Source organism: Ranitomeya variabilis, chromosome 1 (genome assembly GCF_051348905.1).
Source record: "Ranitomeya variabilis isolate aRanVar5 chromosome 1, aRanVar5.hap1, whole genome shotgun sequence".
Classification (NCBI taxonomy): domain Eukaryota; kingdom Metazoa; phylum Chordata; class Amphibia; order Anura; family Dendrobatidae; genus Ranitomeya; species Ranitomeya variabilis.
In genome coordinates this window covers 1,053,951,172-1,053,978,762 of record NC_135232.1, presented here as the reverse complement: position 1 = coordinate 1,053,978,762, position 27,591 = coordinate 1,053,951,172, and the positions used below count along the sequence as shown (strand labels likewise).

Sequence of the window (27,591 nt, the reverse complement as noted above, 5' to 3'; positions counted from 1 at the left end):
CAGCCACACACTCCGGTCCCGAATGCCGGCGGCAGTACCGGGTATTGAGATGCGAGACTCGTGCGAGTTTCTCCCAAGTGTGATCCCGGATACACACACACACATATATATATATATATATATATATATATATATATATATATATCACAAGTACAGTATAAGTAGAAATATGCAAAACTTCCACAGTGCTACAGAAAAAAAAGTAACTGTGGTCGGACTCCAGCCTGAGAGGCTAGTGGGTGAAGATATGCAGAGGGAATAAAGGCTCATAGTGCTCGCTCACACGAGAGTATAACACAGCCGAGTGCTATGTGATGTTTATCGGATAATGCTCGGCATAATGTTATACTATTGGGCAGTGCAGATCTGTGATTTTTTTCTACAGACCAAATTGGTCTGTGGAAAAATAATCTGCAGCGTGTGAAACATCAGGCTGCACTCAGCTGTCATCTGAGTGCAGTCCAACATCCACGGCCTCAGACAATGGAGAAATTAAGTTCTCTTTCTTCTCAATGTGCACCAGTTATCTCATGCAAGAGAATCAGATGACACTCGGATGAGAGTTTGAGCCAAGTGTCAGTAGCATGATTGAGCCGATTCTCTCACATGACAGAATCATCACTCATGTGACCCCAGCCTTTTATATACCTTAATTATTAATAATATACTTGAAGACTTTATAATATAAGTATCCTTCTTCCCAAACCCACTGACCTAAGCAGGGCCGCCATCAGGGCATTGCTGCCCTTACGGGATGGGGCCCGATGAGCAGAGGGGTTCCGCAGTGGGGTCCCCTTTCCTCTGCTCAGCGGGTCCCAGCTGCAGGATTCTGCCGGCTCAGTAACTGCCTGTGCATCCTCAGATGCACAGGCAGTTAAAATTTGTTTCCATGCGGCAGATAACTCCCAAACGGCAACAGTTAAGTCACCAGCGAATCTGCCGGCAGCTGACATCAGGGGGCACATCGCCGGCGTGTGACATCACTGTCATGCGCCGGAACGAAGGCCCATGCCCCTTTTTTGTAAAGCCATGGTATGGGGCATATAATAATAATAATAATAAAAATTATATTTCTATAGCGCCAACATATTCCGCAGCACTTTACATTTTAGAGGCGACTTGTACAGACAAAAGACATTGCAGCATAACAGTAACCACATAGATCAACAGATACTAAGAGGAATGAGGGCCCTGCTCACAAGCTTACAATCTATTATTCACTATGAGGCTGCATTATGCCCCTATGGGGTTCAATTATACTACTATGGGGCTGCATTATATACCACTATGGGGCTGCATTGTACTACTATGGGGCTGCATTATACGACTATATATGACTATGGGATGCATTATACTATTATGGATGACTATGGGGGCAATATGGAGAGACATGAGGAAAAATGGGTGGACACGTGGGGTCCAGAATGTGGGATTTTATTACTGTAGGGGTAATTAAAGGACGTTATTTTTTAGGATACTGTCTTCAGTGTGGGTGACGAGAGGTTCTGTTACTGTGCAGGGCAACACCGTCGCTTTTTTCTTCATCTGGCGTAGTATAGAGGTTGGCTAAAAATTGGGGAATGTGCACTAGATAACTGATTTTCTGCAGAGAGGAGTCCTGGCTGGAAGAAGTGATGGCGGTCTGCACTGGATGAAGAAGAAAAGCGATGATGAAGGACTTCAACTACAGACGTCACCGATGAGTCAGTGTGTTACCTGTACACTTACACTATATACTGTATACATACAGAGCTCATGTGTGTAATGTCACCAGTGATCACTGTATTACCTGTACACTGACACTATAAACAGAGCTCCTGTGTATAATGTCACTAGTGATCACTGTATTACCTGTACACTGACACTATATACAGAGCTCCTGTGTATAATGTCACTGGTGATCACTGTTTTACCTGTACACTTAATACAGGGATAACAAGTGACATACACCCAAATGCTGTATAATCTGTACACTGACAATACAATATATGCTATATACAGAGCTCCTGTGTATGTCACTGGTGATCCCTGTATTACCTGTACACTGACACTAGATACAGAGCTCCTGTGTATAATGTCACTGGTGATCCCAGTATTACCTGTGCACTGATACTATACACTATATGCTATATACAGAGCTCCTGTGTTTAGTGTCACTGGTGATCCCTGTATTACCTGTACAAGGACATTGTATACTAAGTACAGATCTCCTCTGTATAATGGCATTAGTATAGTTTGCTTTTTTTTATTAATGATCAGTATTATAGTATTCGGTCACCATGTGGTGGCAATATGTGATCTGTTCATGGTGTGGCGGTATTTTTTCCATGTATTTGCTATTATACGGTCACTGTGGTGGTAATATGTGGTCTGGTCATGGTGTGGCGGTATTTGTTCCTTGTATGTGGCATTATTCGGTCACTATGTGGTGGGAAAATGTGGTCTGGTCATGGCATGGTGGTATTTTTTCCTTGTATGTGGTACTATTGGTCATCATGTGGTGGTAATATGTGATTCGGTCATGGTGCAGTGGTATTTGTCCCTTGTATGTGGCATTATTGGTCATTTTAAAAATTGAAAAATAAATAAGAATATACCTAAAATTGTATTGGATATTTAAAAAAAAAAAGAAAAAAATTTAACAAGTTACCGTGGAGTAGAGCCGGCCAAAAGAGTCTACCTTGTCATGGTGGCGGATAAAAAAAATCTTTTGGCCAAAACAAAAGCTGCTGGCTATATATGTGACCTGGTGATGGGAACTGTTTTTGGTGAGGACGTGGTGCAGAAGTGGAGTTTTTCCAACAGAGGGTGGTGGGACTGTGGAAGGTTCGAGGGGTAGAGGCGGGGCTAGGGTGGAGCCGGAGGCGGAGTTTCCAGGGGCCCAAAAAATTTTGCCAGTGTGGGGCCCCGAAATTCCTAGTGGCTGCCCTGGTTACAGAAGCCTGAGGGGGGTGACAGGTTCCCTTTAAAGAGTTGAGTATTAGTACAACCCATAATTAGAATATAATATCAAATTCCTTCCTGATATTATGGAATATGCAGTATAATGTCACTGCTTCCTACCTAGTATTAAATTTTGATCATTCTTGAATGCACAATATGTATGCTACAAAAACATATTAAACATACAGTTGAAACTAGAAGTTTACATACACTATACAAAAAGGCACACATGCAAGTTTTTCTCAATATCTGACATGAAATCAGAATAAACCTTTCCCATTTTAGGTCAATTAGGATTACCAAAATTATTAATATTAGCCAAATCCCAGAAAAATGAGAGAGAGAATGCTTTAAGGCATTTTTATTACTGCAAAGTCTAGAGTTTAAATTAATTTCATTAGTATTTGGTACCATTGCCCTTAAACTGAATGACTTGGGTCAAGCCTTTGGGATATCCTTCCACAAGCTTGTTGGTCGGATTTTGGTCCCATTCCTCCTGCCAAAACTGGTGTAACTGACCCAGGTTTGTAGGTCACCTTGCTGAACCTGCCTTTTCAGCTTTGCCCATAAATTTTCAGTAGGATTGAGATCAGGGCTTTATGATGGCCACTCTAAAACATTGATTTTGTTATCCTTACGCCACCTTGTTACCATTTTGGCAGTATGCTGCGGATCATTGTCCATTTGAAAGACCCATTTCTGACCAAGCTTTAACTTCCTGGCTGATATCTTGAAAGGTTGCGTCAGTATTGCCACATAATCTTTTTCTCATGAAGCCTTCTATTTTGTGAAGTGCACCAGTCCCTCCTGCAGCAAAACAACCCCACAACATGATGCTGCCACCCCCATGTTTCACAGTTGGGATGATGTTCTTAGTAGGGTTGAGCGGCTTTCATTTTTTTAAGATCGAGTAGGGTTTTGGGAAACCCGATTTTGTCCAGAGTCGAGTCGAGTGCAGTCGGCCGATTATCGCTAAAAGTCGGGGATCGACCGAAACACGAAACCCAATGCAAGTCAATGGGGAAGCATAGTCGGCAGTGAGTGGAGGCCAGGAAAACACCTACAGTGCCCATTTTAATGCCAAAAACATCCATTCTTGTTTCTGAAGCTTGCCAATCTTAATTAACTGTATAATAATAGTTGGGCATAGGGAATTGGGGGAAAGTTGTGGGGGGAGTAGGGCTGGCTCAAGTTTTTCGTGGGCCCAGGAAATGCGGACTACGTCACGGCGGTGTTGCAGGGAAAGGTAAGTATTTAAAAGTTGCAAGTGCTGTGATCCTGAGCAAGCAGGGGGGGGCCCACTCGTTCGCATTGCCACTGGCACAGGGCCCCTCAAAGTACGGCGGTGTGTTTGCATGGCGGGGGCGCCTCCCACCAGAAGCGACACTTTTGCGTACTCTGAGGGGCCCTGTGCCAGTGACGTCGCCAACGAGTATGCCCCCCCACCTGATGAAGGAACCTGCACTTTCATCTGCACCTTTCTCTTTGTCCCTGTGTAAGGTGGTATAACATGCGGGAAGGGGAACCTTACTTTCAGCAGGGTCAGATTCTGGCTGTGTAGAGTACAAGGGGAATGTAGTGGTCTAGGTCAATGTACCAGCAGACTCATTTAGCAGTGGCTGGGCAATGGGCAGGATGAGGAGGAAACAGATATAGGGCCAAAGAATAAAGTAGGCTACATGCAGTTCAAAATTGGTAACAGGACTAAACAGGCGGCATTGCTTTGTTCAGTGGAGTAGCAAACCCAAGAGCAGCAGACACTGTTTCAAGGGCCTAACCACACTAGTAGGCCAAATGCAGTTTAATATCTGATAGTATAGGGCGAAAGCCAGAATGTGGAAGCTCAGCTTTGTTCAGTTGAGGACAACACCAGGGAGGGGCAGACACCTTTAGTAGGCCGGAAAAGCCTATTGCATTTTTTAAAATGGTAATTTGGAGCAGAAGGTTGAAGCTCAGCTTTATTTAGTTGAGGGCAACACCAGGGAGGGGCAGAAGCCGTTAGTAGGCCCTAACCACCATTTTTTTTTTTTAAAACCACTTAATGAGAGCCGGAAGGTTGAAGCTCAGCTTTATTTAGTTGAGGACAACACCAGGCAGGGGCACACAGACAGACACCTTTAGTAGGCCGGAAAAGCCTATTGCATTTTTTAAAATGGTAATTTGGAGCAGAAGGTTGAAGCTCAGCTTTATTTAGTTGAGGGCAACACCAGGGAGGGGCAGAAGCCGTTAGTAGGCCCTAACCACCATTTTTTTTTTTTTAAAACCACTTAATGAGAGCCGGAAGGTTGAAGCTCAGCTTTATTTAGTTGAGGACAACACCAGGCAGGGGCACACAGACAGACACCTTTAGTAGGCCGGAAAAGCCTATTGCATTTTTTAAAATGGTAATTTGGAGCAGAAGGTTGAAGCTCAGCTTTATTTAGTTGAGGACAACACCAGGCAGGGGCACACAGACAGACACCTTTAGTAGGCCGGAAAAGCCTATTGCATTTTTTAAAATGGTAATTTGGAGCAGAAGGTTGAAGCTCAGCTTTATTTAGTTGAGGGCAACACCAGGGAGGGGCAGAAGCCGTTAGTAGGCCCTAACCACCATTTTTTTTTTTTTAAACCACTTAATGAGAGCCGGAAGGTTGAAGCTCAGCTTTATTTAGTTGAGGACAACACCAGGCAGGGGCACACAGACAGACACCTTTAGTAGGCCGGAAAAGCCTATTGCATTTTTTAAAATGGTAATTTGGAGCAGAAGGTTGAAGCTCAGCTTTATTTAGTTGAGGACAACACCAGGCAGGGGCACACAGACAGACACCTTTAGTAGGCCGGAAAAGCCTATTGCATTTTTTAAAATGGTAATTTGGAGCAGAAGGTTGAAGCTCAGCTTTATTTAGTTGAGGGCAACACCAGGGAGGGGCAGAAGCCGTTAGTAGGCCCTAACCACCATTTTTTTTTTTTAAAACCACTTAATGAGAGCCGGAAGGTTGAAGCTCAGCTTTATTTAGTTGAGGACAACACCAGGCAGGGGCACACAGACAGACACCTTTAGTAGGCCGGAAAAGCCTATTGCATTTTTTAAAATGGTAATTTGGAGCAGAAGGTTGAAGCTCAGCTTTATTTAGTTGAGGACAACACCAGGCAGGGGCACACAGACAGACACCTTTAGTAGGCCGGAAAAGCCTATTGCATTTTTTAAAATGGTAATTTGGAGCAGAAGGTTGAAGCTCAGCTTTATTTAGTTGAGGGCAACACCAGGGAGGGGCAGAAGCCGTTAGTAGGCCCTAACCACCATTTTTTTTTTTTAAAACCACTTAATGAGAGCCGGAAGGTTGAAGCTCAGCTTTATTTAGTTGAGGACAACACCAGGCAGGGGCACACAGACAGACACCTTTAGTAGGCCGGAAAAGCCTATTGCATTTTTTAAAATGGTAATTTGGAGCAGAAGGTTGAAGCTCAGCTTTATTTAGTTGAGGACAACACCAGGCAGGGGCACACAGACAGACACCTTTAGTAGGCCGGAAAAGCCTATTGCATTTTTTAAAATAGTAATTTGGAGCAGAAGGTTGAAGCTCAGCTTTATTTAGTTGAGGACAACACCAGGCAGGGGCACACAGACAGACACCTTTAGTAGGCCGGAAAAGCCTATTGCATTTTTTAAAATGGTAATTTGGAGCAGAAGGTTGAAGCTCAGCTTTATTTAGTTGAGGGCAACACCAGGGAGGGGCAGAAGCCGTTAGTAGGCCCTAACCACCATTTTTTTTTTTTAAAACCACTTAATGAGAGCCGGAAGGTTGAAGCTCAGCTTTATTTAGTTGAGGACAACACCAGGCAGGGGCACACAGACAGACACCTTTAGTAGGCCGGAAAAGCCTATTGCATTTTTTAAAATGGTAATTTGGAGCAGAAGGTTGAAGCTCAGCTTTATTTAGTTGAGGACAACACCAGGCAGGGGCACACAGACAGACACCTTTAGTAGGCCGGAAAAGCCTATTGCATTTTTTAAAATGGTAATTTGGAGCAGAAGGTTGAAGCTCAGCTTTATTTAGTTGAGGGCAACACCAGGGAGGGGCAGAAGCCGTTAGTAGGCCCTAACCACCATTTTTTTTTTTTAAAACCACTTAATGAGAGCCGGAAGGTTGAAGCTCAGCTTTATTTAGTTGAGGACAACACCAGGCAGGGGCACACAGACAGACACCTTTAGTAGGCCGGAAAAGCCTATTGCATTTTTTAAAATGGTAATTTGGAGCAGAAGGTTGAAGTTCAGCTTTATTTAGTTGAGGACAACACCAGGCAGGGGCACACAGACAGACACCTTTAGTAGGCCGGAAAAGCCTATTGCATTTTTTAAAATGGTAATTTGGAGCAGAAGGTTGAAGCTCAGCTTTATTTAGTTGAGGGCAACACCAGGGAGGGGCAGAAGCCGTTAGTAGGCCCTAACCACCCTTTTTTTTTTTTAAAACCACTTAATGAGAGCCGGAAGGTTGAAGCTCAGCTTTATTTAGTTGAGGACAACACCAGGCAGGGGCACACAGACAGACACCTTTAGTAGGCCGGAAAAGCCTATTGCATTTTTTAAAATGGTAATTTGGAGCAGAAGGTTGAAGCTCAGCTTTATTTAGTTGAGGGCAACACCAGGGAGGGGCAGAAGCCGTTAGTAGGCCCTAACCACCATTTTTTTTTTTTTTAAAACCACTTAATGAGAGCCGGAAGGTTGAAGCTCAGCTTTATTTAGTTGAGGACAACACCAGGCAGGGGCACACAGACAGACACCTTTAGTAGGCCGGAAAAGCCTATTGCATTTTTTAAAATGGTAATTTGGAGCAGAAGGTTGAAGCTCAGCTTTATTTAGTTGAGGACAACACCAGGCAGGGGCACACAGACAGACACCTTTAGTAGGCCGGAAAAGCCTATTGCATTTTTTAAAATAGTAATTTGGAGCAGAAGGTTGAAGCTCAGCTTTATTTAGTTGAGGACAACACCAGGCAGGGGCACACAGACAGACACCTTTAGTAGGCCGGAAAAGCCTATTGCATTTTTTAAAATGGTAATTTGGAGCAGAAGGTTGAAGCTCAGCTTTATTTAGTTGAGGGCAACACCAGGGAGGGGCAGAAGCCGTTAGTAGGCCCTAACCACCATTTTTTTTTTTTAAAACCACTTAATGAGAGCCGGAAGGTTGAAGCTCAGCTTTATTTAGTTGAGGACAACACCAGGCAGGGGCACACAGACAGACACCTTTAGTAGGCCGGAAAAGCCTATTGCATTTTTTAAAATGGTAATTTGGAGCAGAAGGTTGAAGTTCAGCTTTATTTAGTTGAGGACAACACCAGGCAGGGGCACACAGACAGACACCTTTAGTAGGCCGGAAAAGCCTATTGCATTTTTTAAAATGGTAATTTGGAGCAGAAGGTTGAAGCTCAGCTTTATTTAGTTGAGGGCAACACCAGGCAGGGGCACACAGACAGACACCTTTAGTAGGCCGGAAAAGCCTATTGCATTTTTTAAAATGGTAATTTGGAGCAGAAGGTTGAAGCTCAGCTTTATTTAGTTGAGGGCAACACCAGGGAGGGGCAGAAGCCGTTAGTAGGCCCTAACCACCATTTTTTTTTTTTAAAACCACTTAATGAGAGCCGGAAGGTTGAAGCTCAGCTTTATTTAGTTGAGGGCAACACCAGGGAGGGGCAGAAGCCGTTAGTAGGCCCTAACCAAAGTTGAAGGCCAAATGCAGTTTAATTTCTGATACTATAGGCCGAAAGCCAGAAGGTGGAAGCTCCGATTTAGACAGTGGAGGACAATTTGAATTAGGGACTGCAGACAGACTTAGTAGGCTGTCCCCTGTGGACCATGCATCCACCACATTAACCCATTGCGCCGTAATGGACACGTAATCTTCCGTGGCCATGCCTACAGGTCCATGCGTCTGTTGTCAGGTGCACCTTTGTACTCACAGATTGCCAGAGTGCATGGACAATGCGGTCTTCTACATGCTGGTGGAGGGTTGGGATGGCTTTTCTCGCAAAAGAAGTGTCGACTGGTTAGCTTGTAGCGTGGTACAGCGTAGTCCATCATGGCCTTATTAATAGTAAATAAAATATATAACTAGGCTCTATGAACTTTTAAATAGGTTCCAGGGGTACACGGGCAGCATTGGTGTGGTCAGTGGAGGAGTATTGCAAGTAGGGGCTGCAGACAGGCTATCAAAGGCCTAAAATAACAAACAGTAGGCAGTCATGGCAGTTTTACATCGGTTACATGGATACACAGGCAGGCACTCCAGGCAGCATTGTGGTCAGTGGAGGAGTATTGCAAGTAGGGGCCGCAGACAGGCTATCAAAGGCCTAAAATAACAAACAATAGGCTCATTGCAGTTTTACAGCGGTTACATGGATACACGGGCAGGCAGCTTGGTGGTCAGTGGAGGAGTATTTAAAGTAGGGACTGCAGACAGGCTTCAAAGGCCTAACATAAGAAAATGGGCTGGCTGTAGGCACTTTATAATTGGTTCCAGGGGTACACGGGCAGCAGTGGTCTGGCCAGTGGAGGACTAGTGGAAGGAGGGACCGCAGACAGGCTTCAAAGGCCTAACATAAAAAAATGGGCTGGCTGTAGGCACTTTATAATTGGTTCCAGGGGTACACGGGCAGCAGTGGTCTGGTCAGTGGAGGACTAGTGGAAGGAGGGACCGCAGACAGGCTTCAAAGGCCTAAAATAACAAACAATAGGCTCATGGCAGTTTTACAGCGGTTACATGGATACACGGGCAGGCAGCTTGGTGGTCAGTGGAGGAGTATTTAAAGTAGGGACCGCAGACAGGCTTCAAAGGCCTAACATAAGAAAATGGGCTGGCTGTAGGCACTTTATAATTGGTTCCAGGGGTACACGGACAGCAGTGGTCTGGTCAGTGGAGGACTAGTGGAAGGAGGGACCGCAGACAGGCTTCAAAGGCCTAACATAAAAAAATGGGCTGGCTGTAGGCACTTTATAATTGGTTCCAGGGGTACACGGGCAGCAGTGGTCTGGCCAGTGGAGGACTAGTGGAAGGAGGGACCGCAGACAGGCTTCAAAGGCCTAACATAAAAAAATGGGCTGGCTGTAGGCACTTTATAATTGGTTCCAGGGGTACACGGGCAGCAGTGGTCTGGTCAGTGGAGGACTAGTGGAAGGAGGGACCGCAGACAGGCTTCAAAGGCCTAAAATAACAAACAATAGGCTCATGGCAGTTTTACAGCGGTTACATGGATACACGGGCAGGCAGCTTGGTGGTCAGTGGAGGAGTATTTAAAGTAGGGACCGCAGACAGGCTTCAAAGGCCTAACATAACAAACAATAGGCTCATGGCAGTTTTACAGCGGTTACATGGATACACGGGCAGGCAGCTTGGTGGTCAGTGGAGGAGTATTTAAAGTAGGGACCGCAGACAGGCTTCAAAGGCCTAACATAAGAAAATGGGCTGGCTGTAGGCACTTTATAATTGGTTCCAGGGGTACACGGGCAGCAGTGGTCTGGCCAGTGGAGGACTAGTGGAAGGAGGGACCGCAGACAGGCTTCAAAGGCCTAACATAAAAAAATGGGCTGGCTGTAGGCACTTTATAATTGGTTCCAGGGGTACACGGGCAGCAGTGGTCTGGTCAGTGGAGGACTAGTGGAAGGAGGGACCGCAGACAGGCTTCAAAGGCCTAAAATAACAAACAATAGGCTCATGGCAGTTTTACAGCGGTTACATGGATACACGGGCAGGCAGCTTGGTGGTCAGTGGAGGAGTATTTAAAGTAGGGACCGCAGACAGGCTTCAAAGGCCTAACATAAGAAAATGGGCTGGCTGTAGGCACTTTATAATTGGTTCCAGGGGTACACGGGCAGCAGTGGTCTGGTCAGTGGAGGACTAGTGGAAGGAGGGACCGCAGACAGGCTTCAAAGGCCTAACATAAAAAAATGGGCTGGCTGTAGGCACTTTATAATTGGTTCCAGGGGTACACGGGCAGCAGTGGTCTGGCCAGTGGAGGACTAGTGGAAGGAGGGACCGCAGACAGGCTTCAAAGGCCTAACATAAAAAAATGGGCTGGCTGTAGGCACTTTATAATTGGTTCCAGGGGTACACGGGCAGCAGTGGTCTGGTCAGTGGAGGACTAGTGGAAGGAGGGACCGCAGACAGGCTTCAAAGGCCTAAAATAACAAACAATAGGCTCATGGCAGTTTTACAGCGGTTACATGGATACACGGGCAGCTTGGTGGTGAGTGGAGGAGTAGTGCAAGGAGTGTCTGTCCCAGTACTCCCAAAATATAAATAGATGTTAATGTCTCGCAAAACAACCAAAACAAAAAAAAAGGTGGCATACTTAGGTACAGGGGTGGGCTCATCTGCTGAGTTTCTGACATAGTAATTTGGCAGTAACTATTTAATGGTGCCAATATAGGACACAGACACAGACTACTTTAAGTTGCATCGTAGATGTCTACAAATTTGTATTGTCAGTGCCAGACATTGAATGATGTCAGCGAATAGACTAAAGATTGGTGGAGCTGTGCGACATAATTTTGCATGTGGTAGAGCACATTTTGAGCTGGGGTAGGGGGGAACTCTCTAGAGGCCGGCGGGACCGCCCCAGGGCCCCTCATGTTACAACGGTGTGTCTGACGTTGGGTGCGCACCACCACCGCCAGAGACACTACATTGTACTATGAGGGACCCAGTAGCAATGCCGTCAACCAAAAGCGAGCACACCCACCTCTTCAGACAAACAGCAGTCTCACGGGTGCTTGCGCCAAGTCGCGATACCACGGCCCCGTGTGGGGAGTTTGGCCATTTAGGGAGGTGTAAACATGTCGTATGCTGTACAATCAGCTGCAGCAAATTAGACATTAGAAAAGTAATTCACAGGCAAGAGCCTTTCATAGGAAAGCTAGGTGTCGGCCGGGCAAGGTGGGGCAAAAGATTTCGAAATCCAGTTGTGGTTCATTTTAATGAATGTTAGATCGTCAACATTTTGGGTAGCCAGACGAGTCCTTTTTTCGGTTAATATTGAACCTGCAGCACTGAATACTCTTTCTGATAGGACACTTGCTGCCGGGCAAGCAAGCTCCTGCAATGCATATTCTGCCAATTCTGGCCAGGTGTCTAATTTGGAGGCCCAGTAATCAAATGGGAATGACGGTTGAGGGAGAACATCGATAAGGGATGAAAAATAGTTAGTAACCATACTGGACAAATGTTGTCTCCTGTCACTTTCAATTGATGCAGCAGTACCTGTCCTGTCTGCGGTCATAGCAAAATCACTCCACAACCTGGTCAGAAAACCCCTCTGTCCAACGCCACTTCTGATGTGTGCACCCCTAACACTCCTAGTCTGCTGCCCCCTGGAGCTCGTGTGAGAACGATCACGTGCGCTGTGTGCTGGGAATGCCTGAAGCAAACGGTCAACAAGAGTTGATTGTTTGGTTGCTAATATTAGTTCCAAGTTCTCATGTGGCATAATATTTTGCAATTTGCCTTTATAGCGTGGATCAAGGAGGCAGGCCAACCAGTAATCGTCATCGTTCATCATTTTCGTAATGCGTGTGTCCCTTTTTAGGATACGTAAGGCATAATCCGCCATGTGGGCCAAAGTTCCAGTTGTCAAATCTCCGGTTGTGATTGGTTGAGGGGCAGTTGCAGGCAAATCTACGTCACTTGTGTCCCTCAAAAAACCAGAACCCGGCCGTGACACGCAACCAATTTCCTGTGCCCCCGGGAAAGGTTCGGCATTAAAAATATACTCATCCCCATCATCCTCCTCGTCCTCCACCTCCTCTTCGCCCGCTACCTCGTCCTGTACACTGCCCTGACCAGACAATGGCTGACTGTCATCAAGGCTTTCCTCTTCCTCTGGTGCAGACGCCTGCTCCTTTATGTGCGTCAAACTTTGCATCAGCAGACGCATTAGGGGGATGCTCATGCTTATTACGGCGTTGTCTGCACTAACCAGCCGTGTGCATTCCTCAAAACACTGAAGGACTTGACACATGTCTTGTATCTTAGACCACTGCACACCTGACAACTCCATGTCTGCCATCCTACTGCCTGCCCGTGTATCCTCCCACAAATAAATAACAGCACGCCTCTGTTCGCACAGTCTCTGAAGCATGTGCAGTGTTGAGTTCCACCTTGTTGCAACGTCTATGATGAGGCGATGCTGGGGAAGGTTCAAAGACCGCTGATAGGTCTGCATACGGCTGGCGTGTACAGGCGAACGTCGGATATGTGAGCAAAGTGCACGCACTTTGAGGAGCAGGTCGGAGAACCCAGGATAAGTTTTCAATAAGCACTGCACCACCAGGTTTAAGGTGTGAGCCAGGCAAGGAATGTGTTTCAGTTGGGAAAGGGAGATGGCAGCCATGAAATTCCTTCCGTTATCACTCACTACCTTGCCTGCCTCAAGATCTACTGTGCCCAGCCACGACTGTGTTTCTTGTTGCAAGAACTCGGACAGAACTTCCGCGGTGTGTCTGTTGTCGCCCAAGCACTTCATAGCCAATACAGCCTGCTGACGCATGGCAGTAGCTGGCCCATAATGGGACAACTGGTGTGCAACAGTGTCATCTGCCGATGGAGTGGTTGGCAGACTGCGTTCTGTGGAAGAGCTGTAGCTTCTGCAGGAGGACGAGGAGGAGGAGGAGGAGGGGGTGCGAACGCCTACAGCCAACTGTTTCCTAGACCGTGGGCTAGGCACAACTGTCCCTAAATTGATGTCGCCTGTGGACCCTGCATCCACCACATTCACCCAGTGTGCCGTGATGGACACATAACGTCCCTGGCCATGCCTACTGGTCCATGCATCTGTAGTCAGGTGCACCTTTGTACTCACAGATTGCCTGAGTGCATGGACGATGCGCTGTTTAACATGCTGGTGCAGGGCTGGGATGGCTTTTCTGGAAAAAAAGTGTCGACTGGGTAGCTCGTATCGTGGTTCAGCGTACTCCATCAGGGCTTTGAAAGCTTCGCTTTCAACTAACCGGTAGGGCATCATCTCTAACGAGATTAGTCTAGCTATGTGGGCGTTAAAACACTGTGTACGCGGATGCGAGGATAAGTACTTCCTTTTTCTAACCAGAGTCTCATGTAGGGTGAGCTGGACTGGAGAGCTGGAGATCGTGGAACTTTCGGGTGTGCCGGTGTACATGGCAGACTGAGAGACGGTTGGAGACGGTATTGTTTCCGCCGGTGCCCTAGATGCAATATTTCCTCCTACAAAACTGGTGATTCCCTGACCCTGACTGCTTTTGGCTGGCAAAGAAACCTGCACAGATACTGCCGGTGGTGCGGAAAATGGTGGCCTTACAGTGACGGAAGGGATGTTGCGTTGCTGACTAGCTTCATTGGCCGAGGGTGCTACAACCTTGAGGGACGTTTGGTAGTTAGTCCAGGCTTGAAAATGCATGGTGGTTAAGTGTCTATGCATGCAACTAGTATTGAGACTTTTCAGATTCTGACCTCTGCTTAAGCTAGTTGAACATTTTTGACAGATGACTTTGCGCTGATCAGTTGGATGTTGTTTAAAAAAATGCCAGACTGCACTCTTCCTAGACTCGGATCCCTTTTCAGGGATTGCAGACTGAGCTTTAACCGGATGGCAACGCTGTGCTCCAACAGGTTTTGGCTTTGACACGCGTTTTGGGCGAGATACGGGCCCGGCAGATGGAACCTGTTGCGATGTTGATGCCTGCTGCGGCCCCTCCTCCACCTCCGCTTCTGAACTACTGCCGCCTGCACCCTGTTCCCCCAATGGCTGCCAATCGGGGTCAATAACTGGGTCATCTATTACCTCCTCTTCGAGCTCGTGTGCAACTTCGTCTGTGTCACTGTGTCGGTCGGTGGTATAGCGTTCGTGGCGGGGCAACATAGTCTCATCAGGGTCTGATTGTGGATCTGTACCCTGAGAGGGCAATGTGGTGGTCTGAGTCAAAGGAGCAGCATAGTACTCTGGCTGTGGCTGTGCATCAGTGCACTCCATGTCAGAATATACTTGTAATGGGCATGGCCTGTTAAATGTTTCACTTTCTAAGCCAGGGACGGTATGTGTAAAGAGCTCCATGGAGTGACCCGTTGTGTCGCCTGCTGCATCCTTCTCTCTTGTTGTAGTTTTTGCTGAGGAGGACAAGGAAGCGACTTGTCCCTGACCGTGAACATCCACAAGCGACGCGCTGCTTTTACATTTACCAGTTTCGGAAGAGGAGGCAAAAGAGCTAGAGGCTGAGTCTGCAATGTAAGCCAAAACTTGCTGTTGCTGCTCCGCCTTTAAAAGCGGTTTTCCTACTCCCAGAAAAGAGAGCGTTCGAGGCCTTGTGTAGCCTGACGACGAAACTGGCTCCACAGCTCCAGACTTAGGTGGAATATTTTTATCCCCACGACCACCTGATGCTCCACTACCACTACCATCATTACCAGCTGACAATGAACGCCCACGACGACCTCTTGCACCAGACTTCCTCATTGTTTTAAAATCTTAACCAAAGTAACTTTATTTGTTGCTGTCAAACAACTTACACGGTGAGCTATAACTTCAGTATGATTTCAATATCCCTTAACAGGTTGGTGAGACCACAAGGAAAATCAGGCACAATGTTACACACTCTGTTTTCTGTGGCACAAAATCACAGAGATGACACACACGCAGGACTGTCACTCAAGCACTAATGTCAATATTAATCTCCCACCTAATTTATTTATTTTTTTTTCTCAGGGAGACTTTAGAAACCAAATAATATTAAAAAAAAAAAAAAAAAAAAGGCTTTCTATGGCCCACAATTAGAGAGAGAGAGGTGGCACACCCAGGAGTCAAGACTGGCGCACAAGCTGAAAGGGCAATATTACTCTCCCACTGTTTTTTTAAGTTTTTTTTTTATTTCAGGGAGACTTTAGAAACCAAATAATATAAAAAAAAAAAAAAAAAAAAAAAAAAAAAATAGGCTTTCTATAGCCCACTGAATGAGAGAGAGAGGTGGCACCAGGAGTCAAGACTGGCACACAAGCTGAAAGGGCAATATTACTCTCCCACTGTTTTTTTATGTTTTTTTTTTTTTTTTCAGGGAGACTTTAGAAACCAAATAATAAGAAAAAAAATAAATAAATAAATAGGCTTTCTATAGCCCACTGAATGAGAGATAGCATAGCACACACAGCAGTGGCACACAAGCCCTGACTGAGGCCAATATTTTTCTCCCACTGATTGATGTAGTGTTTTTGTGTTGAGGTAGATTTTAGAACACAAATCAAGGAAAAAAAAAAAAATGCTTTCTATGGCCCACTGAATGAGAGAGAGGTGGCACACCCAGGAGTCAAGACTGGCACACAAGCTGAAAGGGCAATATTACTCTCCCACTGTTTTTTTATGTATTTTTTGTTTTTTAAGGGAGACTTTAGAAAAACAATAATATTTTTTTAAAAAAATAAATAGGCTTTCTATGGCCCACTGAATGAGAGGGAGAGAGGTGGCACACCCAGGAGTCAAGACTGGCACACAAGCTGAAAGGGCAATATTACTCTCCCACTGTTTTTTTATGTATTTTTTTTTTTTTCAGGGAGACTTTAGAAACCCAATAATATTTTTAAAAAAAAATAAATAGGCTTTCTATGGCCCACTGAATGAGAGGGAGAGAGGTGGCACACCCAGGAGTCAAGACTGGCACACAAGCTGAAAGGGCAATATTACTCTCCCACTGTTTTTTTATGTATTTTTTTTTTTTTCAGGGAGACTTTAGAAACCCAATAATATTTAAAAAAATAAATAAATAGGCTTTCTATGGCCCACTGAATGAGAGGGAGAGAGGTGGCACACCCAGGAGTCAAGCCTGGCACACAAGCTGAAAGGGCAATATTACTCTCCCACTGTTTTTTTATGTATTTTTTGTTTTTTAAGGGAGACTTTAGAAACCCAATAATATTTAAAAAAAAAAATAAATAGGCTTTCTATGGCCCACTGAATGAGAGGGAGAGAGGTGGCACACCCAGGAGTCAAGACTGGCACACAAGCTGAAAGGGCAATATTACTCTCCCACTGTTTTTTTATGTTTTTTTTTTTTTTTTTCAGGGAGACTTTAGAAACCAAATAATAAGAAAAAAAATAAATAAATAAATAGGCTTTCTATAGCCCACTGAATGAGAGATAGCACACACAGCAGTGGCACACAAGCCCTGACTGAGGCCAATATTTTTCTCCCACTGATTGATGTAGTGTTTTTGTGTTGAGGTAGATTTTAGAACACAAATCAAGGAAAAAAAAAAAAAAAATGCTTTCTATGGCCCACTGAATGAGAGAGAGGTGGCACACCCAGGAGTCAAGACTGGCACACAAGCTGAAAGGGCAATATTACTCTCCCACTGTTTTTTTATGTATTTTTTGTTTTTTAAGGGAGACTTTAGAAACCCAATAATATTTAAAAAAATAAATAAATAGGCTTTCTATGGCCCACTGAATGAGAGGGAGAGAGGTGGCACACCCAGGAGTCAAGCCTGGCACACAAGCTGAAAGGGCAATATTACTCTCCCACTGTTTTTTTATGTATTTTTTGTTTTTTAAGGGAGACTTTAGAAACCCAATAATATTTAAAAAAATAAATAAATAGGCTTTCTATGGCCCACTGAATGAGAGGGAGAGAGGTGGCACACCCAGGAGTCAAGACTGGCACACAAGCTGAAAGGGCAATATTACTCTCCCACTGTTTTTTTATGTATTTTTTGTTTTTTAAGGGAGACTTTAGAAACCCAATAATATTTAAAAAAAAAAATAAATAGGCTTTCTATGGCCCACTGAATGAGAGGGAGAGAGGTGGCACACCCAGGAGTCAAGACTGGCACACAAGCTGAAAGGGCAATATTACTCTCCCACTGTTTTTTTATGTATTTTTTGTTTTTTAAGGGAGACTTTAGAAACCCAATAATATTTAAAAAAAAAATAAATAGGCTTTCTATGGCCCACTGAATGAGAGGGAGAGAGGTGGCACACCCAGGAGTCAAGCCTGGCACACAAGCTGAAAGGGCAATATTACTCTCCCACTGTTTTTTTATGTATTTTTTGTTTTTTAAGGGAGACTTTAGAAACCCAATAATATTTTAAAAAAAAAATAAATAGGCTTTCTATGGCCCACTGAATGAGAGGGAGAGAGGTGGCACACCCAGGAGTCAAGACTGGCACACAAGCTGAAAGGGCAATATTACTCTCCCACTGTTTTTTTAGGTATTTTTTGTTTTTTAAGGGAGACTTTAGAAACCCAATAATATTTTAAAAAAAAAATAAATAGGCTTTCTATGGCCCACTGAATGAGAGGGAGAGAGGTGGCACACCCAGGAGTCAAGACTGGCACACAAGCTGAAAGGGCAATATTACTCTCCCACTGTTTTTTTTATGTAATTTTTGTTTTTTAAGGGAGACTTTAGAAACCCAATAATATTTAAAAAAAAAAATAAATAGGCTTTCTATGGCCCACTGAATGAGAGGGAGAGAGGTGGCACACCCAGGAGTCAAGCCTGGCACACAAGCTGAAAGGGCAATATTACTCTCCCACTGTTTTTTTATGTATTTTTTGTTTTTTAAGGGAGACTTTAGAAACCCAATAATATTTAAAAAAAAAATAAATAGGCTTTCTATGGCCCACTGAATGAGAGGGAGAGAGGTGGCACACCCAGGAGTCAAGACTGGCACACAAGCTGAAAGGGCAATATTACTCTCCCACTGTTTTTTTAGGTATTTTTTGTTTTTTAAGGGAGACTTTAGAAACCCAATAATATTTAAAAAAAAAAAAAAATAGGCTTTCTATGGCCCACTGAATGAGAGGGAGAGAGGTGGCACACCCAGGAGTCAAGCCTGGCACACAAGCTGAAAGGGCAATATTACTCTCCCACTGTTTTTTTATGTATTTTTTGTTTTTTAAGGGAGACTTTAGAAACCCAATAATATTTAAAAAAAAAAAATAAATAGGCTTTCTATGGCCCACTGAATGAGAGGGAGAGAGGTGGCACACCCAGGAGTCAAGACTGGCACACAAGCTGAAAGGGCAATATTACTCTCCCACTGTTTTTTTAGGTATTTTTTGTTTTTTAAGGGAGACTTTAGAAACCCAATAATATTTAAAAAAATAAATAAATAGGCTTTCTATGGCCCACTGAATGAGAGGGAGAGAGGTGGCACACCCAGGAGTCAAGACTGGCACACAAGCTGAAAGGGCAATATTACTCTCCCACTGTTTTTTTATGTATTTTTTGTTTTTTAAGGGAGACTTTAGAAACCCAATAATATTTAAAAAAAAAAATAAATAGGCTTTCTATGGCCCACTGAATGAGAGGGAGAGAGGTGGCACACCCAGGAGTCAAGCCTGGCACACAAGCTGAAAGGGCAATATTACTCTCCCACTGTTTTTTTATGTATTTTTTGTTTTTTAAGGGAGACTTTAGAAACCCAATAATATTTAAAAAAAAAAATAAATAGGCTTTCTATGGCCCACTGAATGAGAGGGAGAGAGGTGGCACACCCAGGAGTCAAGACTGGCACACAAGCTGAAAGGGCAATATTACTCTCCCACTGTTTTTTTAGGTATTTTTTTTTTTTTCAGGGAGACTTTAGAAACCAAATAATATTAAAAAAAAAAAAAAAAAAAAATAGGCTTGCACACACAGCAGTGGCACACAAGCCCTGACTGAGGCCAATATTTTTCTCCCACTGATTGATGTAGTGTTTTTGTTTTGAGGTAGAATTTAGAACACAAATCACGGAAAAAATAAATAGGCTTTCTATGGCCCACTCAGTGAGAGATGGCACACACAGGGATGGCACTGTAGCAGAAATGCCAATCTTAATCTCCCACAAAAAAAAACAAAAAAAAAAAAAAACTGTCCTACAATTACTATCTCCCTGCAGTAATGTAAGCCAGGTATGGCAGGCAGCAATAGGAGTGGACTGATGCACAAATTAAATAAAAAGTGTGGACAAACAAAAAAGATAGCTGTGCAGAAAGGAAGGAACAAGAGGATATGTGCTTTGAAAAAAGCAGTTGGTTTCCACAGTGGCGTACACACAGCAATACAGCTATCACGGAGCCTTCTAGGGCAGCCCAATGAGCTACAGCGCTGAGGGGAAAAAAAAAAAAAAATAGCTTCCACAGTCCCTGCACACCGAAGGTGGTGTTGGACAGTGGAAATCGCTGCAGCACAAGCGGTTTGGTGGTTAGTGGACCCTGCCTAACGCTCTCCCTGCTTCTGACGAAGCGGCAGCAACCTGTCCCTAAGCTCAGATCAGCAGCAGTAAGATGGCGGTCGGCGGGAACGCCCCTTTATAGCCCCTGTGACGCCGCAGACAGCAAGCCAATCACTGCAATGCCCTTCTCTAAGATGGTGGGGACCAGGATCTATGTCATCACGCTGCCCACACTCTGCGTTCACCTTCATTGGCTGAGAAATGGCGCTTTTCGCGTCATTGAAACGCGACTTTGGCGCGAAAGTCGCGTACCGCATGGCCGACAAGCACAGGGGTCGGATCGGGTTTCATGAGACGCCGACTTAGCCAAAAGTCGGCGACTTTTGAAAATGATCGACCCGTTTCGCTCAACCCTAGTTCTTAGCCTTCCAAGCTTCTCTCTTTTTCCTCCAAATGTAACGATGGTCATTATGCCCAAAAAGTTCAGTTTTAGTTTCATCAGACCACAGGACATAGCTCCAAAAATTAAGGTCTTTGTTCCTGTGTGCATCTGCAAACTTTCATCTGGCTTTTTTATGTTTCTTTTGGAGAAATGGCTTCTTCCTGGCAGAACGGCCTTTCAGCTCATGCTGACACATGAGTACTTGTTTCACTGTGGATATTGACACAATCTTACCAGCTTCCACCATTATCTTCACAAGGTCTTTTGCTTTTGTCCTTGGGTTGATATGCACATGTCGGACCAAAGCACGTTCATTTCTGCGACACAGAACCAATCACCTTCCTGAGCGTTATGATGGCTGGACATTCCGATCTTGTTTGTACTTGCATATAATTTTTTGTACAGATGAATGAGGCACCTTCAGGTATCTTGAAATTGTACTCAAGGATGAGCCAGACTTGTGCAAGTCCACAATTCTCTTCCTGATTTCTTGAGACTTTCTCATGATGCTACACAAAGAAGCAGTGTGTTTCAGGTGTGCATTAAAATACATAAACAGGTGTGTCTCTGTTTAACCCCTTAGTGACAGAGCCAATTTGGTACTTAATGACCGAGCCAATTTTTACAATTCTGACCAGTGTCACTTTAAGAGGTTATAACTCTGGAACGCTTTATCGGATCCCGCTGATTCTGAGATTGTTTTTTCGTGACATATTGTACTTCAAGTTAGTGGTAACATTCCTTCGATATGAATTGCGATTACTTATGAAAAAAATGGAAATATGGCGAACATTTTTAAAATTTTGCAATTTTCAAACTTTGTATTTTTATGCCTTTAAATCAGAGAGATATGTCACAAAAAATAGTTCATAAATAACATTTCCCACATGTCTACTTTACATCAGCACAATTTTGGAAACAATTTTTTTTTTGTTTGAGAGTTATAAGGGTTAAAAGTTGACCAGCAATTTCTCATTTTTACAACACCATGTTTTTTTTAGGGACCACATCACCTTTGAAGTCATTTTGAGGGGTCTATATGATAGAAAATAACCAAGTGTGACACCATTCTAAAAACTGCACCCCTCAAGCTGCTCAAAACCACATTCAAGAAGTTTATTAACCCTTTACGTACTTCACAGGAACTGAAACAATGTGGAAGAAAAAAATGAACATTTAACTTTTTTTTGCAAACATTTTACTTCAGAACCATTTTTTTTAATTTTCACAAGTGTAAAAACAGAAATTTAACCACAAATTTTGTTGTGCAATTTTTCCTGAGTACGCCGATACCCCATATGTGGAGGTAAACCACTGTTTGGGTGCACCGCAGAGCTTGGAAGTGAAGGAGCACCGTTTGACTGTTTCAATGCAGAATTGGCTGGAATTGAGATTGGACGCCATGTCGCGTTTGGAGAGCCCCTAATGTGCCTAAACAGTGGAAACCCCCCACAAGTGACACGATTTTGGAAACTAGACCCCTTAAGGAACTTATCTAGATGTGTGGTGAGCACTTTGAACCCCCAAGTGCTTCACAGAAGTTTATAACGTAGAGCCGTGAAAATAAAAAATCGCATTTGTTTTCACAAAAATGATTTTTTCGCCCACAAATTCATATTTTCACAAGGGTAACAGGAGAAATTAGACCACAAAAGTTGTTGTGCAATTTCTCCTGAGTACGACGATACCCCATATGTGGAGGTAAACCACTGTTTGGGCGCACCGCAGAGCTTGGAAGTGAAGGAGCACCGTTTGACTTTTTCAATGCAGAATTGGCTGGAATTGAGATCGGATGCCATGTCGCGTTTGGAGAGCCCCTGATGTGCCTAAACAGTGGAAACCCCCCACAAGTGATACCATTTTGGAAACTAGACCCCTTAAGGAACTTATCTAGATGTGTGGTGAGCACTTTGAACCCCCAAGTGCTTCACAGAAGTTTATAACGTAGAGCCGTGAAAATAAAAAATCACATTTTTTCTACAAAAATGATCTTTTTGCCCCCAAATTTTTATTTTCACAAGGGTAACAGGAGAAATTAGACAACAAAAGTTGTTGTGCAATTTCTCCTGAGTACGTCGATACCCCATATGTGGGGTTAAACCACTGTTTGGGCGCACCACAGAGCTTGGAAGAGAAGGAGTGTCGTTTTACTTTTTCAATGTAGAATTGGCTGGAATTGAGATCGGACGCCATGTCACGTTTGGAGAGCCGCTGATGTGCCTAAACAGTGGAGACCCCCCACAAATGACACCATTTTGGAAACTAGACCCCTTAAGGAACTTATCTAGATGTGTGGTGAGCACTTTAAACCCCCAGGTGCTTCACAGAAGTTTATAACGTAGAGCCGTGAAAATAAAAAAATCGATTTTTTTCTACAAAAATGATCTTTTTGCCTCCAAATTTTTATTTTACCAAGGGTAACAGGAGAAAATGGACCCCAGAAGTTGTTGTACAATTTGTCCTGAGTACACCGACACCCCATATGTGGAGGTAAACCACTGTTTGGGCGCATGGCTGAGCTCGGAAGCAAAGCAGCGCCATTTGACTTTTCAATGCAAAATTGACTGGAATTGAGATCGGATGCCATGTCGCGTTTGGAGAGCCCCTGATGTGCCTAAACAGTAGAAACCCCCCAAAAGTGACCCCATTTTGGAAACTAGACCCCCCATGGAATTTATCTAGATGTGTAGTGAGAACTTTGAATGCCCAAGTGCATCACAGAAGTTTATAATGCAGAGTCGTGAAAATAAAAAATATATTTTTTTTAACAATAAAGATTTTTTAGCCCCCAAGTTTTTATTTTCACAAGGGTAACAAGAGAAATTGGACCCCAAAAGTTGTTGTCCAATTTGTCCTGAGTATGCTGGTACCCCATATGTGGGGGTAAACCACTGTTTTGGCACACGGCAGAGCTCGGAAGAGAAGGAGCGCCATTTTGGAATTCAGACTTTGATAGAATTGCCTGTGGGTGTTATGTTGTGTTTGCAGAGCCCCTGATGTACCTAAACAGTAGAAACCCCCCAAAAGTGACCAAATTTTGGAAACTAGACCCCCTAAGGAACTTATCTAGATATGTGGTGAGAACTTTGAATGCTCAAGTGCTTCACAGAAGTTTATAATGCAGAGTAGCGAAAATAAAAAAATATTTTTTTTTCCCACAAAAAAGATTTTTAGCCCCCAAGTTTTTATTTTCACAAGGGTAACAGGAGAAATTGGACCCCAAAAGTTGTTGTCCAATTTATCCCGAGTACGCTGATGCCCCATATGTGGGGGTAAACCACTGTTTGGGCGCACGGCAGAGCTCAGAAGGGAGGGAGCACCATTTGACTTTTTTAGCACAAAATTGGCTGTCGTGTTTGGAGACCCCCTGATGTACCTAAACAGTGGAAACCCCCAAATTATAACTCCAACCCTAACTCCAACACACCCCTAACCCTAATCTCAACCCGATCCATAATCCTAATCACAACCCTAATGATAATCACAACCCTAACCCCAAAACAGCCCTAATCTCAACCCTAACCATAACCCTAATCAAAACCCTAAATCCAACACACCCCTAACCCTAATCCCAACTCTAACCCTAACTTTAGCCCCAACCCTAACCCTAACTTTAGCCCCAACCCTAACCATAACTTTAGCCCCGTCGTCACAAAAAGAGTTTAATGTAACCTTTTTTTTGTACGTCGCGTCCGCCATTTCCGCGCATGCGTGGCCGTAACTCTGCCCCCTCCTCCCCAGGACATAGACTGGGCAGCGGATGCGTTGAAAAACTGCATCCGCTGCCCACGTTGTGCACAATTTTCACAACGTGCGTCGGTACGTCGGGCCGACGCATTGCGACCGCCCCGTACCGACGCAAGTGTGAAAGAAGCCTAAGGCTACTTTCACACTAGCATCGTACTCGGCCCATCGCAGTGTGTCGGGCCGACATACCGACGCTAGCGTTGTAAGCGCCGCACAACGGGTGAAGCGGATGCTGTTTTTTCAACGCATCCGCTGCCCCATTGTTAGGTGCGGGGAGGCGGGGGTGGAGTTCCGGCCGCGCATGCGCGGTCGGAAATGGCGGACACGTCGCACAAAAAAGTTACATGCAGCTTTTTTTGTGCCGACGGTCCGCCAAAGCACGATGCATCCGTTGCACGACGGATGCGACGTGTGGCAATCCGTCGCAATGCGTCGCTAATGCAAGCCAATGGAGAAAAAACGCATCCTGCAAGCACTTTTGCAGGATGCGTTTTTTCTCCAACGACGCATTGCAACGGAAGCCAAAAAACGCTAGTGTGAAAGTAGCCTAACCCTAGCCCTAACCCTAGCCCTAACCCTAACCCTAAATTTAGCCCTAACCCTAGCCCTAACTCTAGCCCTAGCCCTAACCCTAAATTTAGCCCCAACCCTAACCCTAACTCTAACCCTAGCCCTAACCCTAACTCTAACCCTAGCCCTAACCCTAACTCTAACCCTAGCCCTAACCCTAACTCTAACCCTAACCCTAACCCTAATTTTAGCCCCAACTCGTCTCTCCTGCCGGCCAGCAGATGGCAGCAGATGGCGGGCGCACTGCGCATGCGCCCGCCATAAGGAAAAAGCCGGCCGGCAGGAGGAGACAGAAGAGGACCCAGGGACACCGGGTGAGTATGTTAGGGTCCCCGAATCCCCCTATTTCTCTGTCCTCTGATGTGCGATCACATCAGAGGACAGAGAATTACAGATCGCTTTTTTTTTTTTTTTTTTGCGGTCGCCGGTAAACTGTTAATTACCGGCGATCGCAAAACAGGGGTCGGTGCAAACCGACCCCGATCATGTTCTTTGGGGTCTCGGCTACCCCCGGCAGCCGAGACCCCAAAGAACTTCCGGGTGCCGGGCGGCGGGCGCACTGCGCATGCGCCCGCCATTTTTTTCCCGGAAAAAAGATGGCGGCGCCCATCGGGAGCCACGAGGAGCACCAGGGGAGGTAGGTAAGTGTTATGACCCCAATGGCAGAGGGTCTCAGGAAAAATTGCTAAGTCTGCAAACACAGAAAACCAGCTCATAGGGCAGTGGTAACTGGGCTGACCATATATCTAATCCTAGCACCACAAATACCAGCAGCCGGGGAACGTTCCTACGTTGATCCTAGACGTCTCGCGCCAGCCGGAGAACTAACTAACCCTAGAAGGGAAAAGAAAGACCTTTCTTGCCTCCAGAGAAAATACCCCAAAAGTTGGATAGAAGCCCCCAACAAATAATAACGGTGAGGTAAGAGGAAAAGACAAACATAAGAATGAGCTAGGTATTTAGCAAAGAGAGGCCCACTAGCTAATAGCAGAATATAGAAAGATAACTTATATGGTCAGCAAAAAACCCTATCAAAAATATCCACACTGGAAATTCAAGAACCCCCGAACCGTCTAACGGCCCGGGGGGAGAACACCAGCCCCCTAGAGCTTCCAGCAAGGTCAGGAATCACATTTAGTACAAGCTGGACAAAAATGAAAGCAAGCAAATAACCCAAAAAACAAAGAAGCAGGACTTAGCTTAATTTTGCACGAACCAGGACCAGCAGATAGGAGCAAACAGAATGTGTCTGATTACAACGATGCCAGGCACTGGACTAAGGTTCCAGGAGGTTTATATAGCAACACCCCTGAACTAACGACCCAGCTGGGTACAAACTGAGGGAAGAAAATCCCAGAGTAATATCACTAGTAACCACAAGAGGGAGCCAAAAAGTCTAATTCACAACAGGTAAGTATCGGGGGGCTATTGGGGGCCATCGGGGACCACATTTCTCTGTCCTCCGATGTGCGATCACATCGGAGGACAGAGAAATTAAACAGCAAATCGCGTTTTGTTTTGTTTTTGTTGCGACCGCCGGTAAACGGTTAATTACCGGCGATCGCAACTCGGGGGTCGGTAAAACCCCTCCGAATCATGTTCTCTGGGGTCTCGGCTACCCTCGGCAACCGACACACCAGAGAAAATCCGACTCTGGGGGGCGCTATTCACTTTTTCCACAGCGCTGTTAATTAACGGCGCTGTGGTTTAAGTACCCTTAGCGGCCGCCGTTAAAAGGCGTATCGGCGGTCGTTAAGGGGTTAACTCAGATGTTACCAAAAAAAAGAGGCTTCTAAACACATGACATCATCATATGGGCCGTCCAGAATTGTTTAAAGGCATAGTAATCTTAGTGTATGTAAACTTTTGACTTTGCAGTAAGTAATAAAAATGCATTCAAACATTCTCTCTCTCATTATTCTGGCATTTTCAAATATTAATAATTATGGTAATCCTAATTGAATTAAAACGGGAAAGATTTATTCTGATTTCATGTCAGATATTGAGAAAAACATGCAGATGTGTCTTTTTATATAGTGTATGTAAACTTCTGGTTTCAACTGTATACATCAACAATTTTTATGTTTCTAAAAAAATCTCCTCTCTACTTTTCCTGCACAGTTGTCCCCCCACTATGCAGCTAGGACGATCATGGTGGATCATGTTATATCACATTACTGTTACTTTCTGCTTTTTTGGAGGTGGACTTTTTCTACTACATCTGTATAATGTGTTTAGATGTGTCATTTCTTAAAACATTAATTTCTTAATGTAATTACATACATTGTCTTCCTTTTTCATGTTGTGGGGAGAAGCAGACACGACTCAAATTGCTGTTATCTGTCTTGTTCAGGAATTGGGAGCATCTCAGGAACTCCGGCCAAGAGGAATTCACCATTTCCAGCACTGGCCCACAGCCATCTTGAGCAGCCTCACAGAATGATCTGCACGGTAGCAAGGGATAACTAGGAAACAGAGGGAAGACAAAGATTTTCCTTTAAGTAAAATCATTAGTAAAGTGTAAAAAAAAAAAAATAAATATATATATATTTAATCAAACAGCAATTAACGAGATTCAGGTGCAAATAATAGAAACTAACTGTGTATCCATGATTGGATTTATTTTTATCCTGAAATATTATTAAAGGGGCTGCACAGTCTTCAGCTACAAGTCTGCAGATACTTTGTGACTGCAGTCTTGTGAATCCTCACATCGTGCATACTGCGCTCTGTGGATTC

At 44.5% G+C, this 27,591-nt stretch overlaps 1 protein-coding gene across 2 annotated transcripts in view; it reads right to left on the bottom strand.

Annotated features, from left to right (window-relative positions):
* CORIN (corin, serine peptidase) overlaps nucleotides 1-27,591 on the bottom strand; it is a 450,167-nt gene that overhangs the window by 143,493 nt on the left and 279,083 nt on the right. For both annotated transcript variants that reach the window (XM_077279814.1, XM_077279815.1), the window contains exon 5: nucleotides 27,136-27,317. In XM_077279814.1, coding sequence (XP_077135929.1) covers nucleotides 27,136-27,317 — 182 coding nt within the window. The remainder of the gene's footprint in view (nucleotides 1-27,135; nucleotides 27,318-27,591) is intronic.